The following is an 18,922-nucleotide window of genomic DNA, read 5'->3' on the forward strand; positions in this document are numbered from 1 at the left end:
ACAACTATCTAAACTCATACTTTTATCACATAATAACAGTTGTTCTGTGGTTCAATTTTCTGTTTTTGTTGCAGAGTGATAATACCATAGATCAGGTAATATTTAAGAAAAGTTTATATATTTTCAAATATTTTTAGTAAGGATTCAAAAGTAATAATTAAAAAATCTACAGATTATTAGACTGTGCAAGAATTGTTTAAGCCTATTTAATCAACCAACATTAAATGCGGGAAGAAGGTTTGTTATTTTAAATTTTAAATAATGAATAGGATATATTACTTTTGGATAGGTATTGTTGTTACTGTACTATATTACTTTTTTATGCTATACATTTTACTATAAAATTATTATTATATTCTAAACTAAAAAAAATAATCTGTTGGTCATATTTAAATGTCAATACTATGAAATCCTCATAAATCTCTACTTTATAAATTCTATTAATTTTATAATAATAAATATATAATACAATAGAAAAGAACCCAACAAAACATTTTTTTTAAATTTAAATCTTATTTGTATATACTTTAGTATAATATCTTTTAAAATAGATCAGGATTTTTAGAATGTTGTCATTACAGAAAAAAACTTTTTGACATAATCTATAGCTATATTCTAACTTTAATTTTACTTATTCTATTAATTAAATTTTCAAAAATTTGTTTAATAAGAGTATAATCTATATAAATTTTGTGTTTATTCGTGCATTTTAAATTCATATAACTGAATGATTATTTCTGATGTTTTTAAAAAATTAGAATAGGTCATTTTCAACAATTGCTCTTTTTAGAAATTTAGATTAATAAAAAAAATTTAGGGTTAATTTTCAACCTAAATATAGTTTAAGTTCATTTGATATATTGATTGTTAATATTAGTCCAATAGAAGTTGAGTATTAATGAGTCAGACACAATAGTAAAACATCTTGATATTTACATTTCAAGTTGTTATTTGTGTACAGAAATTAATCTGTACTCCCCTTTTACCCTTTTAAAATATGTAAGGTAGGGTTTCCATTCTATCTTGCAGTTAATAGGTTTGCAATGGCCTCGTAAAATCAAGTGATGACACTACATAGAGGATTCTACAATATGAAATTTGTAAATTAATTTTTTAGCTTCGATGCAAAGCTGAGAAGGTATTGGTTTTACTATGTGTTTTTTTTTTTTTTGTGTCTGTTATCACTTTTTCTCAGCTCTCACCGAACGGATTTCTTTCAACGATACGTCAAAAGATCACAAATTGTATCTAGTCGAAGACATTATCCTTAAAAATTGAAAAATTTCCCTCGTTCCCCGTAAATGGGGGAAACCTCCAATAAAATTACAAATTTAAAAATTGCTAATTTTCGAAATTTTTTTTACTAAAAACTGCCGTAACTTTTTCAAAAATGAACATCAATATAATTCTTTTTTTTATAGATGCGTGATGTCATTACCTATCATTTGGTATATTTTTTTTATAAATCTGACTTTTTACCTGCCCACAGGGGGGAATTTAAAATGACAACTTTTTTACAAAAAATTAATTTTTTCAACTTAACTTTTGAAAGTGTTCCGGAAGGTCTGACACTTTTATATATATCTTAAATTAAAGTTAATGTAATATACTTTAATTTGAAAAAAAAAAATTTGACCTCTGGACTTGTCTTCATGGTGAAAATGGCTACCAAATGCTATTTTTGTGTGTAAATTTTCGATTTTGTATTTTAAATTTTTTACTTTATAATGCTATAACTTATTGAAAAGTGTATGGATCAACACAATTTTTTTATGAGAAATAATATTTTTTAATAATCCTTTTTTCATTTGACATACTTTATCTTAATCAAGATATTAATAAGGAACTAGCAGATCATGTAGCTTTTGGAATAATACACCAATTTTTTTAAAATTAAATACAATCTAAAGATTTGCATCGAAGATATTTTTTTGATAGTGATTTTAATCACTGTCAGATATCATTATACTTGAACTATACCACGGCATCACTGTGCCGCGACCCCCCTGTGCTGGGTTTTTTTAGATTTTGTATCTTTTTTTAAATTCTTTTTTAGAGGTACTTAACTATTTCACAAATATTATGGAAAAAAAGCCAGATGTTACTGCCAGTATAGCAGCAATAATTACCCTTATGAAACTCTTGGAACTTGATAAGTGTAAGTAATCATCTTTTTAACAAATATGATTAAAAAAATTTTAATTAGCTGATTTTTGCTTTTATTTTATAACTTATTTTATGTCAGTGTTGGTAAATCTGACCCCAAATATTTGGAATAGAGGCTAAGTAGATGATGATTAGTATTATTTAACACAATATAGTAATAATCTGAGCACTAGACGTTCTAAAGTTGTATAATTTGGCAATCATTTCTTGTTGATTAATGTATTATATAGAACAAACTGTGTTTGCTGTATAATTTCATTATTACAGACAGTAGTACTAATTTGATTTATTAGTGGGAACTTGGTACCTGATTTTTATTATTATAATGAAATTATATATTATTATTATTACAATAATAATTATTAATCTTATTGACTATGTAACCTAAGACTCTTCAGGTAGCTGGTTCAATTCTCTCTGGGTTTCATAATTATACAATAATAGACCTAAATTACAATAAACAATTTTAACTCCATGAGAGTATGACTACAATAACCAAGACTTACAGACATCACATCATTATAACAATAAAATACATAAAAAGCAGAAAATTAGAATATGGAATATCCAATAAACAACATTATATACTATCAGAAAAAACTTGCATCTAAAAAAAACTAAGTACTTTAATTCAATTATTCAGAATAAGACTGTAATATACTTCTTTTTAACAAATCGAAGATTAGATTGTATCTACTATCTTCAACATAAGTCTTATAAATGAAACTCTCGTTTAAAAATTTAACTTACAAATAATTGTAACAACCAAAAAAACTTAATAGACAAAAACTAAAAGGATATTTATTTTAACCTTGAAAAAAATATTGTGCCTTTAAAATATTACAACCCAGCTTGCTGACATTGGCTGCTGATAAGAGTGCTAACCGAGGGGAGTGGAAGTGCTGCCAAGCACTGTACATATGGCACCAATTAGTATACTTCAAACTGTGTGGTTGGCGAGAACAAATATAATGCAGTGTCAATAGCACAAAAATTTGTTTTTTGCTCTCCTGTTTTGATAAAATTAAGATTTTTTAAGCAATCAATTACATAATGAATTAAATTTTGTAAAATTTTTAATATTTTTTAGCTGAAACTGTTCAAGAATTGGATTTTAATTTACAATCTGCAGTTGAAATAATATCAAAAGGAAGTAGCCGGAGTACAGGTGTTTCTTCAGGATGTGCTTTATTTATGCGTTTTATAACTTTTGCTAAACTAGATAATATTGTAAGTACTTTAAAATTTTGTATTTTTATAACTATTTATGAGGTTAGAACTGTTTAATTACCAAATCAAACTTTTTCCTTGTAAATCAGTTTGGAAAACTGAATTAGTCAAATTAAATAGAACACTCTATTTGTTGAAGAATGACATTAAAAAATGTTTTGTTTGAAAGTGATCAAAATTATTGTTCAGGTTGATTATAAAATTAAAAATTTATTTTAAGTTTGGTTCAATCTCTAAAATCAGGTTTTGTAACATTACTAATAACTATTTGTATTATTTAAATAAATGAAAATAAATTCATTTTGCTTAGTACTATTAATAACTTTTCTTATTTAAATTCTTGATTTAAAAATTATTTTTTAGAGTTTTGCTGAATGCAAAAAAGTAATGTTAGATAGAGGGAAAGTTTTTCTAAAAAAACTTACTGAAGCTAGAAATAAAGTAGCTAAAATCACATTACCATTTATTGTTGATGGTGCTGTAAGTATTGTTAATTCTTAACTTTAAAAGCAAACATTTTCATTCTTTAGAATATTATACTATCTATCACACAAAAACTTTTTTAAGGTATCTTATTATTTTCACTAACTAATAAAAGTTGTTGATCATTACATAACATTAAATTACAATTATGTATTGTATTGTTGTAAATAATGTAAGGAAAAACTGATATTAATCATTTTTAAACATATTTTTTGGATCTATTTTATCAAAAAAATGTTACATTATTTTTTTTGTCTATGAATAATGATGGAAATATGTAATTCAAATATACAATATTTTTAAAAAGTTTTAAATGATCGTGTGTGTATGTATGTTATTTCACTTATGCATTATAAACAAATAATAAAGTACGTAAAAAATAATTTAAACAATTATTTTTTTATTTTTTCACAATAATTAAAATGAACATATCTGAATAGTATATTATAAAAATAATAATAATAAAATATATAAAGTGAAGAATTAAATAAATATTATCATTATTTATATGTGCATTAAATTTTATAATTTTAACAGAATATTTTAACACATTCAAAATCAAGAGTAGTTCTTGAAGCAATGCAACTTGCATCAAATGCTCAAAAAAGATTTCATGTTTATGTGACTGAATCAACTATAGATAATAGCGGGTAATATAATTTCTAATTTATTTATATAATATACAATTATAATCTTGATCCATTTGCTAACCTTATTTGCAATGAGGTAGTAGGAGCACCAGCTATCAAAGGAACTTCTGCGCGTGCAGTAGCATCATTAACTGCTTCATTTTCAGGAGTTGATGATGAAGTTTGGTTTATATTTTCATCTCCAACAACTTGTGGTGTAGGACTTTAAAAAAATTGTATTACAATAAAATTAAAATTTCAATTCAATAGAATTTAATCAAATCTTAAAATAAAAAAAATATTGAAACATTAGCATTCATATATAATAATATCATAATAAAATTTTAGTAAAACTGAAATCTAGCAGAAAGTTCATAAATTCTACTTTATTATTACTAAACTGGAGGTCAAAAAATACATAAAAAGAATAGAATAGAGAATGAGTTTAGGAGAGATAAGAAAAGTGGCTAGTTTTAAGTATTTAGGATAAGTTGTGCAATAAACAGTGATATGGACCTAAATATAGTTAATTAAGTATTTTATTAGTTAGTTACTTTTAAATTATAATTATACTGATTTGTGTTTAATCATTTTATAATCTAAACATATCAAAATAACTAAAATAAAAATATTAAGTTAAGTAAATTAACCTACAATCTTATTATAAAGAAAATTTTGGTTAGAATTCTAAATAGTTTTAATTAATCAAACATTTATGTTATATTATTTAATTCATTAAAATATGTATTTTGTTATGATAAATTTGTATAACTTTCATAATAAAAATAAAGTTTGATACAGGAGAACACGAGATAGGTGAGATGAGAAGATCAGTGACAATGAGCGATAATGTGATAAAAAAGGTGGAAAGTTTTAAGTATTTAGGATAAGTTGTGCAATAAACAGTGATATTGACGAGGATGTAGGACACAGGATTAAGTGCGAGTGGATGAAGTGGAGAGAAGCATCTGGTATGTTATGTCATAAGAGAATTCCAATGTGGCTGAAAGGTAAGTTTTATAAGACTGTAGTGTGACCAGCTATGATGTATGGTTCAAAGTGTTGGGTAGTTAATAATAGAATAGAACAGAGAATGAATGTAGCAGAGATGATGATGCTTAGATGGATGAGTGGAGTGATTAGAGAAGATAGGATAAGGAACGGACATGTAAGAAAAAGTATAGGAGTAGCATCAATTATGGATTAGATGAGAAAAAATAGACTTGGATGGTCTGGTCATGTTATGAGAAGAGAGGAATCTGAAGCTGTAAGAACAGTTATGAAAACTAATGTTGAAGGAAGAAGAGGTAGATATAAACCAAAAAAGAAATGGGGGGATGTTATCAAATGCTATATGAGGACGGCTAATGTGTGCGTAGATGATGTGAGAGATTGTGTCAAGTTGAAGATATGGATTAGGGTGGCTGACCCCAAGTAGTTGGGATAAAGTGAAGAAAAAGAAGAAGACTAAAAATAAGATTTATTTTCTTATCCTCAAATAATTATTAAATCTTTTTGCTCAAATATGTACTCTAGTTTTTTTTATCATAAAAATCTCATTATGGTATCCACGCAGAAATGTATTATATAATGTATATATAATTTATATTTGTATGAATTTTAGGAAAGAAATGTACAAATGTTTGAACGAACTAAAAATTCCTTGTACAATAATTTTAGACTCTGCAGTTGGCTACATAATGGAAAAAATTGATATGGTGATGGTAGGAGCTGAATGTGTCGTTGAGAGCGGTGGCATTATTAATAAAGTATTAATCTTCTCCTCTTATTTGTATATTTGTCTAATAGGATTAATAGTGTAGCGTTTCAATGAAAAAGTTAGTTTTACTAATTTAATAGTTGAAATGTATTTCTTTACTTTTCTAAATTATAATAATTGTATTTTAAATCTAACATAAGATTATGTAGTCAATTGGTAATGTCATAATATAATTAGATATCTTCAATAAATTGGGGCCCAAGTAAGGAAAATAAATTTCTAGACATTTAAACTTTGTTTTTTTTTTTTACTTAACAGCTTTATTTAAGTATGTAACATAAGCGCTTTTAAACATTTTTATTCCACTCAAATTTTTTTGTATAATTATACAAAAATTAATCTCTCTTTTTTCACTTACCTAAGTTGATAGGTACCCTATCTTGTGTTTTTCATTTGTGTTTACATATAAAACCGATAACTAATATTTCATATTAGTAATATATATATGTTCACTTTTACATTAAACTGCACTTCACCCAGGGACGTATTCACATATTTTCCGCCTATAGGTATTAAAAATTTGCCGCCTTTCATAACGTTATGACGGAAGAGGCTCATTTTTGTATAATTACGTAATAACACTACTAATTCTTCCTCAAAAAAAAAAAAAAGTATTTAAAAATATTTTTCAAGCAAATCTATGTTTTTTAATAAATCATAAAATAATTGCTTGTAATATACATATCATAAATAAATGATAACAATTATGATAATTATTAGGACGTTAATATGTCTTAAAAACAATAAAAAAATAATTCGCTTTTTATAAATTTGTTGCCATTAATATTTGACGCGCCTTAAAATATGCCGCTGTAGGCAGTTGCTTATATTGCCTGCATTTAAATAGGCCGCTGACTTCACCATATAAAAATGACAATTTAGATTTTAATTTCAATTGTATTATTTCTCTCTTATAATCTCGTCTCTGTAAAAGAACCTTCACAGTCATTCATCAAATCTACATATATTATTTATTATTGACCATGTTTAAAGTAGTTTACCAAAATTGTATTCTAGAAAAACAACATTTTTTTCTACAATTAAAGTAAATTATAGATTGATTTGCCTTAAATTTAACCTCCATTTTCACCTGCAATTTACTGTAAATAAATAAAAAGGAGCTCAAGTAGACTTTGGATTATTAAAGTTTTAATTAGACCAATCTTAAAATGATTAAATAACTAACTTGATAAGCAACGTATTTGACCATCAAAATTGATTAATTTTGTTTATGTTATCCATTAAAAAGAATAAATAAAAAAACAAATAATGAGTAAAAGTAAATTGAAATATTTTTTGTATACATTATGATTTATTGGAGAATTATTTTTTTTTTTTTTAGATTGGAAGTTCTACAATGGCTATCTGCGCGAAAGAGTTCAAAAAGCCATTTTATGTGCTCACAGAAAGTTACAAATTCTCGAGAATATATCCTCTAAATCAGCGAGATTTGCCTGATAATTTTATGGTAAGTATCATTTATTGTATGATCGAGGGTGCTATAGAAGGAAATCGTTGGGTTCTTGACTGTTTCATTATTTATTTTGTAAGTCTAATCTAGGGCTGTTGGTATTTTAAATTCACATACCTATATTTGGTATTAACACCAATCCCGTTTTTATTCAATATATTGGTAATTTCTGTATTTGATATAATTAACTTTTATTGGATAGTTATTACATTAATAATATTTAATCATTACCGTTCGTTTGATTATTATAGATTTATCAATAATTATAACTATTAATTCTAAAATATTAATAGATGGAATCTATCTAAATCGATATTGTTATATTGAAAATATCGCCAGCCATAGTCTAATCTCTTACTTTCTCCTTAATTTAATTGAAATGGTTGTAAATAAATTATTAATTCAATTTTTTTTCAATTATATTTTGTGGAAATTTAATTAAGAAAAGCGAAAGTTTGATACAGTAACGATTAACCGCGAGAGAACTGAACAGTTTTTTTTCTTTAACTTTTAATCTTTAGTAGAATAAGCCCCATATAATATTTAGAAAAAATCTGCAAGTTTATATTAATAATTTCGCCCTTGTTAAACTTCAAAAATTAACAAAATGTAAAATTTAGTTCATATAAATTATGAGTTTTCAAACTTCAGTTCATCATTTCTTTTGTACACTTTGTGAAAGAACGTCGAAAAAATGTTTTTATTATTTTACTATTAATTACATAGAAAAGTTTATAACTCATTGTAACCAGAAATAAGTAATAAAATAAATTCAATTGTAATAGTAAAAGCTTCATTTGATCTGCTAGAATAAAAATGCATTTTATTCTTTATACAATAGTGTGATATTGTTAGTATTGGTATGTTATATATGTTAACATATATTATACATTAACTTGATGATCCTGACCTCAATTTCTATTTATCTGATGATTTGTAATGTCAATGTTATTTGTGTTAGATATTTTAGGTCTGAACAGAGTTATAATCTAATTAAAAAAAGAAAAACATGAACATTTTATATTAAATTTAACTTTCAAGTTAAAATAATAAAAAAATATATAATTAAATTAATGAAAAAATTTCATTGAAATAGATTTTAAATTTTGATTTTCATTGTTTTAACAACGTTTTGACAATCATCAGAGACAAAAAAATACCATTCTAAACCAAATTTTTGCGATGATTTCGAACGTTTTGACAATCATCAGAGACAAAAAAATACTATTCTAAACCAAATTTTTGCGATGATTTCGAATGTGCAATTAGATTTTTTCTACCACATTTAGTTTTTAAAATAATTACTAATTAGTAAAAATAATTAAAAATTATTTTTTTTTAATTTTAAATAATTACAAAATGAATTAAGATATGAATGTTTAAATCGTAACATCCTTTTAAACACCAAAAATTACACAAAAATTATTACTATAATTTTTTTTTATTTAATTACTTATGACGATATTTTAAGATTTTTTCATAAATTAAAATTTATAAATAGTAATTATACAAGTTTCTAGCCGCATATCAATTTAAATAATACCATTTTTTTATAAACCATTGTAAAAATCAATAAGTAATTATTTTAAAAACTATATGAGTTAGAACAATATCTAATTGCATATTTGAAATCGGTGCGAAAAACTAGCTTAAAAAATACAGTTGTCTGATGAAAATTGTTTGTGGACCAATATTATAAATGGCGATATTTTTCATGTATTGTAATTATAATTGTAATGACGAGTATTTATTTTATGATAATTATTTTAAATGTTATCATGGTAAGCGTATTTCAAAGTTTAAATTGTAATAAAAATACTTAATTTTCATCTATATACAAAGATTAAAAATGTTAGAGTATAAATATTAATTATTATAAAGACAGATTTACGCATCATTTAAAAAAAATAATATCATATTATTCGTTTTTGGTTTATTCTTTCTATTTGTTATTATTTGTAAGTACAAGTTACGTCAAAAGGACGCAGAGCATGATCTTAAGGTTATAAATAAATTAATGATAAATTCATATATTTGTAATTTTTAATCATTATTTTATTTTTTTTAATAAAATAAATGTTGAATATCATATATACAAATATTAGCCTTTATAATGGTTTTTATAATAATTTTATTTTAATAATGAGGTTATTTAAAATTGTTTTTTTTTAATTGTTGAAATAAATTATTAATACTATTTATGTGCTTTATTTCTGTTAATAAGCCAATTGTTGTTGCTTTAAGTTCACTAATTGTCTTGTTATTTTTCATTATTAAAAAATGTAATCTATATTTGTTTTATAAAACAAAGTTCTCGTTGAATTTAACCTTGAACTTTTTTTTTAGTATTCTTCAAATAACGGAAATAATACGAACGTTCATCCCATCGTCGATTATACACATCCAACGTATATTACTCTCTTATTTACGGACTTGGGAATATTAATGCCATCTGCTGTAAGTGATGAGTTAATTAAATTGTATCTTTAATAGAAGAATCTAAGATTTTTTTCATGGATGTACGATGAAATTGTATAAATTGTAATATTCTTTGTATAATTTGTGTCGTTATTAAAAAAAATATATATATGTATTTATATATATCATTAGCTATAATTATGTTTTTGTGAAGTATTACCCTTACTCATTTACTAGATGATTAATGCGTTAAGTTTATTTGGATTAAAAAACGTTAATAAATTAAACTTACGTGATCTTACATAATATAAATTAAGAGTGATAACATTCTCCGTAGATTATTTATATTAACATTTTGTTATTTCAATTATTGAAACTTGGGAAATTGGGCTACTAGAAAAGTATAGGCTTATATATTGTTTTCGGGTTTGTTGTACTATTGATGATGGTAGAGAATGAGATTATCATTAAATGAAAAAAAAAAAAAATTAACATTCACTGTTACGTCATTACGAAAACATATTACTACACCAGACGGAATTCAGTTGTGTACTGAACGTGTGCGTAGCAACATGTGCCTAGCGGTACAGTAAGTTTTTTGTCGAACATCAACATGTTACGGAATAAATATTCAAAATCATCCAGTTATGCCGTGATATGTTCTTTAGAAACGACAACATTTCTATATTCGACATCGCTTTCGATTTCAGCATTTTTACAACATAATTTATTGATAAGAAAAGCATGTAACCCTGTTGAACCTTTTGGTGAGTGCATTAACGGCGAAACGAATGCTCAACACGTTGTTTCTGTAATGCAATCATGGAAGGCATTTCTTCAATATATAATTCCTGTATTTTTAATTATATTAGCAGGTAATTATTATTAGTAGATTTTTAATATTATAAAAATATTAGATCAAACAAAAATACAATAGTACTTACGAAACATAAAGTTATTATGAAAGGGTAATTGCCATCTAGATAACTCCTGATAAGCGGAATAGTATAATCGCTAGAATTGATACAATGTTATTTAATTTTAGTTGAATTCAATTAATTAATTGTATTCATATATTGATTAATTTTTATAATTTTTGTATAATTGAGAGAAATTAAGAAATAAAGATTCACTCCCAAAATTACATTACATTGATTAACAGGAAATATTGGTATAAATTTTAACTGTTAAAGTACTGATATTTATTAATTATAATAATTCAATAAAAAAACATTCAATTATATCTTGTTTTTTTTTATAGATTTATTATCTATAAGTGGAGACCAATTATTTTTTTCTAATCTATTAAAATTAATCTAAAACAGGAAGGAGAGCTGCTTTAATATTTTTAAGGTGGGCGAATGTTCGAGTAAGTCATGTTAAAATTTGGGCCTTTCAAATAAATGTTACAATTAGTGCTTTTTAAAAGGGGTATTTCCAAGGAAATACTTTGAAATTAAATCTTGAGACTAAACAATGTTTAGTAAACATATTACGTTACTTAATAGAAAAGTTTTAATAGACACATCTTTATAAATATATGTAATAAATATTCGAGTGAAAAAACTAATTGTGTCTTTTATCGACATTTAAATGTGGATAATTTGATTATTTGTCTTAATTGTTACTTAAACAGTATTATTTAGTTTCTGTTTTTATAATTATTAAAATATTTGAAATAAATAATTAATAAATCAGTACCATTTTTACATGACTAGTACATTTAATTAATTTAGACGTAGTGTATATTTTACACTGATCTAAATTAATTAAACGACGAGTCAATAATAGATTTTGAACCAGTTATTTAGAAGTTATAACGGTTTTAAAGTTTAGACTGGGGTGAGGTGTGGGATGACTATTTATATCATTAAATATTTCAATCATTAACCGCACTCTCGTCCACTTGTAAAAATATTAATAACTTCAAAAGTACCGGTCCAAAAATTGTTATCGAGACGCCATTTTCTCAATCAGATCATTTCCTGTTTTATAAGTTAGTTAAAGATGTATCTTGTCGTAAAAAAAAAAGGAAGTTTACATCTTTATGAGGATGATACTAAACATTTATTAATAGCTGATGACTCATGATATACCTGTAACTAATAAATTAAAAAGAAAAATGTTTAAATATTATATTAATTTTAGGAGTAATTTAGTAGGTTATAATAATTGGATAATCTTGTATATTTATAGAAGAACAGGATTACGCCCGGGTTGATTTTTGACTTTCTGAAATTTTTCATTTCATCATTAAAATGAGTTGAATTTAGACTAATAGACCCATCGAGATTTATGATTAAAATGCTCGCTTTAAGCTAACCCAAGAGCTCATGATGACTTTTCTTACTTTTACAAATTTATTTTTTATCTCCCAAACTCAGGGTGTCATTTGCTGGTAGTGAAGTCTACATTTGCGTACTGAAAATTCTATGATTCAATTTGGCCTTTTAGTAATACCTATCTGTGCTTCTCAACATCCAAATAAATAATAAGTCCTACACTCCATCTCGTCTTACATAGTGGCCTCATTAATATCTATGGTAACCAGACAAATCGTTCTGGGAAAAATTGTTTAAAATACTCCAGGAAAAAATGACCGAAACAATATTTATAAAAAGGTAAATATAACCGTTAAAAAAAAAACAATCATCAGTTAAATGTGTTGTGTATACGTATTTATTATAAATTTTTTAATAATAATAAAAATAGAGTTTAATTTGTTTAATAAAGTAAAAGAAAAAAACCCAGCACAGGGGGGTCGCGGCACAGTGGTGACGTGGTATAGATGGATTATTCCAAAAGCTTCATAAACTGCTAGTTCCTTATTAATATCCTGATTAAGATAAAGTATGTCGAATGAAAAAGGGATTATTAAAAAATAGAATTTCCCATAAAAAAATTATATTGATCAATACACTTTTCAATAAGTTATAGCATTATAAAGTTAAAAATGTAAAAAATAAAATTGAGAATTTTCACACAATAATAGCATTTGGTAGCCATTTTCATCGTGAAGACAAAATAAAGTCCGAAATTTTTTTTTTACATAATAAAGTAGATTACATTAGCTTTAATTTAATATATATAAAAAAGTGTCAGACTTTCCGGAACACTTTCAAAATTTAAGTTGAAAAAGTAAATTTTTTGTGAAAAAGTTGTCATTTTGAATCCGACCCCCGTAGGCAGGTAAAAAGTCAGATTTATAAAAAAAATATACCAAATGATAGGTAAAAACATCATGCATCTACAATTAAAAGAATTATATTGATCCATACATCTTTCAAAAAGTTATAGCATTATAAAGTTAAAAATATAAAAAAGAATTTTTTTACAAAAATCGTATTTTTTTTATTAAGTTTAATGTCTGTTTTCACCATGAAGATAAAATAAAGTCCGAAATTTTTTTTTACCATTATAAAGTATATTACATTAGCTTTAATTTAAGATATATATAAAAGTGTCAGACCTTCCGGAACACTTTCAAAAGTTACGTTGAAAAAGTTCTACTTTCTATATGCATTTTTATGTTATGAATCCCCCCTTTATTTAGGGAAATGGTTCGATTTAAAAAAACAGTATGTCGAATGAAAGATCTATATAAATACTACTTCTCATAAAGAAATTGTAATGATTTATTCATTTTTCAAAAAGTTATAGCATAATAAAGTTAAAAATGGAAAATACAAAATCGAAAATTTTCACACAAAAATAGCATTCGGTAGCCATTTTCACCATGAAGATAAGATAAAGTCCGAAATTTTTTTTTTTCATGATAAAGTATATTACATTAGCTTTAATTTAAGATATATATAAAAGTGTCAGACCTTCCGGAACATTTTCAAAATTTAAGTTAAAAAAATTAATTTTTTGTGAAAAAGTTGTCATTTTAAATCCCCCCTTGTGGGCAGGTTAAGGGTTAAATTTATGAAAAAAATATACCAAATGAAAGGTAATGATATTATGCATCTATATAAAAAAGAATTATATTGATATGTTCATTTTTGAAAAAGTTATGGCACTTTTAAGTAAAAAAAATTGAAAAAATATCGAAAATTAGCGATTTTTAAATTTGTAATTTTTTTGGAGGTTTCCCCCATTTACGGGGAACGAGGGAATTTTTTTCAATTTTTAAGGGTAATGTCTTCGACTAGATACGATTTGTGATCTTTTGACGTATCATTGAAAGAAATCGGTTCGGTGAGAGCTGAGAAAAAGTGGTAACAGACACAAAAAAAAAAAAAACACATCTTAGTAAAACCAATACCTTCTCAGCTTCGCATCGAAGCTAAAATAATGTACAAGGCACATGTATGTACTACATTATGAATTACAAAAATATCAAATGGTATTGTTTTTTTAAATATGGTTCTTATTTTCTATGTTAACTGGCCAAAATAACGTTACATCTTGGGTATTAGTCGATGAAATTCGACAAGAAGTTGCTATGGATAATATATGGTTAGCAAAATTTTAGTGTCGTGATCAGTGTAGTAGAAAAATAGCTAAAAGTATTCATTGAATAATTATTTAAATAAAAGTAATTAATTATTAATTCAAATAATTTTAATTTATAAGATATTTAGATATTCAGTTAATATATAATTATATAAAATTTTTTAGTACATTTAGCTATTTTAGTTCAGACGTACTTGCCCGTAATTTTTCCTGAAATATTTTAATATTCGGATATTTTTTTTTCTGGACTCAATATCATAACATATACCAAACGAAATTGAAATAAAGTTCCTATGTAAATTATATTTAGAATTAACATTAATTTTTATAAATAGCTCTAATATAATATAGTTTTATTAAGTTGGCCCAAATATTTACAACAAATGACTTATTAATACCTACCATTGCCACATAGCAACATCCGACATCTTTTTAACTTATTTTTTTATATATATTCTAATAGATATGTATAGGTATTGAAAAAATAAATGTTGGCAATAATGAGTTAAATTTTCCTTTAAGGCAATTTTCTTTGTTGCTTGAGCTACCAAGATCGTCTAAACAATCCGGGTTTGTTACTGAAGTTTTATCTATCGACTAGAGATCGTTTTAGTATTCCTGAGAAAGCAATATAAAAATGAAATTCTCAACCAGATCAGTCGAAATAAATTAAAATAATTGAGATTTTTAAAATATCATATACTTAGATATAAAAAAATCTATTCAAAACATAATTTTTTAAATTTTTCTTAAGTTTTCTAAAATTATGTCTATTTTTTAAAATATTATATTTTATTCATATAAAAATACGCTTTCATTAATCAAAATTATTTAATACTGTGATTTGTATTACTTATTATTTGATTTATTTCCGCGAAGAATGAAGAATAAAACACATTTGATGTAAAATTTATTTAAGCATTTTCATGAATGTTTATAATTATGTAATGCCCAAATAAAGTCTTAAGTCTATTGTACAAAATATTCAGAATTTATTTTTTATCATAGTTTAATTTTCTTAAGTTCATAATTATTAAAAAGTGACGGTTAAAATTGTTTGATAATTTAAAAATAATATATTGATTAATAAAAAAATGTTTTCATATTTTGATTACAAACATTGTTTTGTATATTATAATTATAATTTATTTAATAAATTCTTAGGGCCATGGAGTGACAGTCATGGTAATCGAAGAAGACCATTAATGATTTTACCAATTGTTGGTCAAATTCTTACTGATGCACTGTGTATAGTAAACGCTTATTTTTGGTCATGGCCTCCTCAAGTTGCGGCTGTTTTTGAAGGCATAGTTCCTGGAATGTTTGGTGCAAGGAGCATGTTTTGGGTTGGTGTTATTTCATACATATCCGACAATACGTCATTGGAAGAAAGAACTTTACGATTTGGAGTGATAAATGCCACATATTACATTAGTTCATTAATCGGTACGGGATTGTCAGGAATATTAAACATAAAACTAGGATTCTATGGAGCTTTTGCTGTACCGATCTCATTGAATTTCATAGCTGTATTTCTTATTTTTTATTTCATTAAGGACACATCTGTACCTTACGATGAAAGTCAAAAATGGTTAAGACCGAATCATATCCTTCAAGGTTTTTTGTCTTTATTTAAGGGTGAAGTGAAGAACTATGCATTAACTTTGATAGTTTTATTAGCATGTCAATCAGTTTTAAGTGGAAGAATAGCAGGTGATATATATTACATTTATTAATTTTTACGTTAATTGAAAGCATTAAATAATTTTAAAAAGGCAACATTTTTTATAGGGTCGTAGAGTAAAACCTCATTTAAAATTATGGTTCAAACTATTAATGTAAGCACTAAAAAATATCATCATTTTTGCATTTATATTTCACAAACATAATGCTTGTTCAGTACGATTATAATTTTATTAAAACAAAAAGATTAAATCTCTTATTTTTGAAATTCGACTATAGATGTACACTCTATCACGTGAAGTTTGTAAAAATATTTGGGGACGAGTAGGTTTTACTTTTAGGGGCGTCTAAGTTCGAACAAAAAAAACTATTGAAAGTACTACAAAAATTCTCAGTAAAATTTTTGGACAAACTATTGAATAATCTTAGAAATAATGATCTACTACTGGATCAATTGTCCGTTGGGAAGGATTTAACTTTAGAAAATTTTTGTACTTGGTTAATATAATATTTAAAGAATAATATTATTAACATTAAAAATAAAATTAAAGTTTTTATTTTAAGATTGTATTTTGTCAATATGTTAACTAAAAATATGTTGAAACCACAAAATAATATTAGTTCCCAGCCTCTCAATGCCACCAGTGGTATACAATATATATTGCACATAGGATAAAACGCACTTTGGCTATCTTTTTGATTTATAAATTAGGTTTGTTATGTCATTAGAAATTTTAAGTAATGTGGTTTGATTTTTTCAGCTGAGTATTCTGTAATGTATTTATTTGTCAGGTACAAATTCAATTGGAAAGAAATTAATTACAGTTATTTTGCTGCTTTCAAAATGACGATGATTTTCTTTGGTAAACTTTATTTATGTACGAAGTATATATTTTACAAAGGAAAGGTGTTTTAAATGATGTAAACTTAATCTTTAAGTAGAATTTGGGCGTAATAAATTGAAAATTTAGTAATTAAGAATAATGATTTGTAAATGACATAAATGTACTTAATTAATGCAGCTCTTAAACTGTAGAAAAAAACCTCGTGTTAATACAGTGGCGAACACAAAGGCCGACTAATAAGGCTAATGTCCCACTCATATCCGTGTTATATAATTACTATTTTTAGTAATGTTTATAAACAGTGTATGACTTTAATATTTATAAACTCAGGCGATTAGCCAAATCAATTTTTAGCCCCCTCCATTAAAATATCCTGTGTACGTCACTGCAAAATTCAATTTCAAATTTTCTATAGAAATTTATAATATTTATATAATTGGTATAGTTTTGACATCATCCTTCTTTTGTAGTAAAACTAGAGCTTATTTGAGTATCTTCAATAAAAAATTGTAAGTTTTAAACAAACTATTTTTTTTATTTGAAACCACTAATATTATTTTGTGATAAGATTTTACTTTCTAGGAACCCTTTTTTCGGTCTCCGTTTTAAGCCACCGATTTAAGATAAATGACGCAATTATTGGTGTAATAGCTTGTTTATTTGATATTATTGCAGCAATGAGTTATTGTTTTGCTAATGAACCTTGGCAAATGTATATAAGTAAGTACTATTATATGCAAATTTGTTAAAATTTATTGTGTACATATTGTACATAATTAAAACGTTTTCTCTGTTTAGTTCCAATTATCGATATGTTTCATGGTACAGCTCTTACTATTACTACATCACTTACTTCAAAAATGGTTAAAAGAGAAGAGTTTGGTATGAAGTAATATTTGTTTTTTTTTATAAAAAAAATTTTACATTATAGAATGTTAAAATTACTATTAGCTTCGATACGAAGCTGAGAAGGTATTGGTTTTACTAAGATGTGTTTTTTTTTTTTGTGTCTCTTACCACTTTTTCTCAGCTCTCACCCAATCGATTTCTTTCAATGATACGTCAAAAGATCACAAATCGTATCTAGTCAAAGATATTACCCTCAAAAATTGAAAAAATTTCCCTCGTTCCCCGTAAATGGGGGAAACCTCCAAAAAAATTACAAATTTAAAAATCGCTAATTTTCGAAATTTTTTCAATTTTTTTACTAAAAACTGCCGTAACTTTTTCAAAAATGAATATATTAATATAATTTTTTTTTTATAGATGCTTGATGTCTTTACCTATTATTTAGTATATTTTTTTTGTAAATCTGACACTAAACCTGACTACAGGGGGAGATTTAAAATGACAACTTTTTCACAAAAAATTGACTTTTTCAACTTAACTTTTGAAAATGTTCCGGAAGGTCTGACACTTTTATATATATCTTAAATTAAAGCTAATGTAATATGCTTTATCATGAAAAAAAAAATTTCGGACTTTATCTTATCTTCATGGTGAAAATGGCTACCGAATGCTATTTTTGTGTGAAATTTCTCTATTTTATTTTTTACATTTTTAACTTTATAATGCTATGACTTATTGAAAAGTGTATGGTTCAACATAATTTTTTTATGAGAAATAATATTTTTTAATAATCCCTTTTTAATTCAGGATATTAATGAGAAAATATCAGATCATGTAGCTTTTGGAATAATCTACCAATTTTTTAAAATTAAACACTATCTAAAGATTTGCATCGAAGCGTTTTTTTTTG

The 18,922-nt window shown here is 25.1% G+C and overlaps 2 protein-coding genes across 14 annotated transcripts in view; both read left to right on the forward strand.

Annotated features, from left to right (window-relative positions):
* The first annotated feature begins 76 nt into the window (after positions 1–76).
* LOC126904138 (translation initiation factor eIF-2B subunit alpha) overlaps positions 77–18,922 on the forward strand; it is a 50,800-nt gene continuing 31,954 nt past the window's right edge. The window contains exons 1-8 of one of the 2 annotated variants that reach the window (XM_050682892.1): positions 77–237; positions 2,057–2,158; positions 3,257–3,396; positions 3,760–3,876; positions 4,417–4,529; positions 6,133–6,277; positions 7,631–7,756; positions 10,106–10,375. In XM_050682892.1, coding sequence (XP_050538849.1) covers positions 225–237; positions 2,057–2,158; positions 3,257–3,396; positions 3,760–3,876; positions 4,417–4,529; positions 6,133–6,277; positions 7,631–7,756; positions 10,106–10,249 — 900 coding nt within the window. In that variant the 5' untranslated portion in view covers positions 77–224 and the 3' untranslated portion in view covers positions 10,250–10,375. Of the gene's footprint in view, positions 238–2,056; positions 2,159–3,256; positions 3,397–3,759; positions 3,877–4,416; positions 4,530–6,132; positions 6,278–7,630; positions 7,757–10,105; positions 10,376–18,922 lie in introns of those variants that run through there. The other variant, XM_050682893.1, reaches the window with a different exon arrangement.
* The window catches only part of LOC126904131 (proton-coupled folate transporter-like), a 44,365-nt gene continuing 36,137 nt past the window's right edge, over positions 10,695–18,922 (forward strand). For 3 of the 12 annotated variants that reach the window (XM_050682880.1, XM_050682881.1, XM_050682879.1), the window contains exons 1-5: positions 10,697–11,052; positions 15,800–16,348; positions 17,080–17,181; positions 17,746–17,883; positions 17,962–18,052. In XM_050682880.1, the coding sequence (XP_050538837.1) occupies positions 10,791–11,052; positions 15,800–16,348; positions 17,080–17,181; positions 17,746–17,883; positions 17,962–18,052 (1,142 nt within the window). In that variant the 5' untranslated portion in view covers positions 10,697–10,790. Of the gene's footprint in view, positions 11,053–15,799; positions 16,349–17,079; positions 17,182–17,745; positions 17,884–17,961; positions 18,053–18,922 lie in introns of all 12 variants that reach the window. The other 9 variants (XM_050682873.1, XM_050682883.1, XM_050682875.1 and 6 more) reach the window with 8 other exon arrangements.

This window comes from Daktulosphaira vitifoliae, unplaced genomic scaffold (genome assembly GCF_025091365.1).
Source record: "Daktulosphaira vitifoliae isolate Bord-2020 unplaced genomic scaffold, ASM2509136v1 Scaffold_4, whole genome shotgun sequence".
Classification (NCBI taxonomy): domain Eukaryota; kingdom Metazoa; phylum Arthropoda; class Insecta; order Hemiptera; family Phylloxeridae; genus Daktulosphaira; species Daktulosphaira vitifoliae.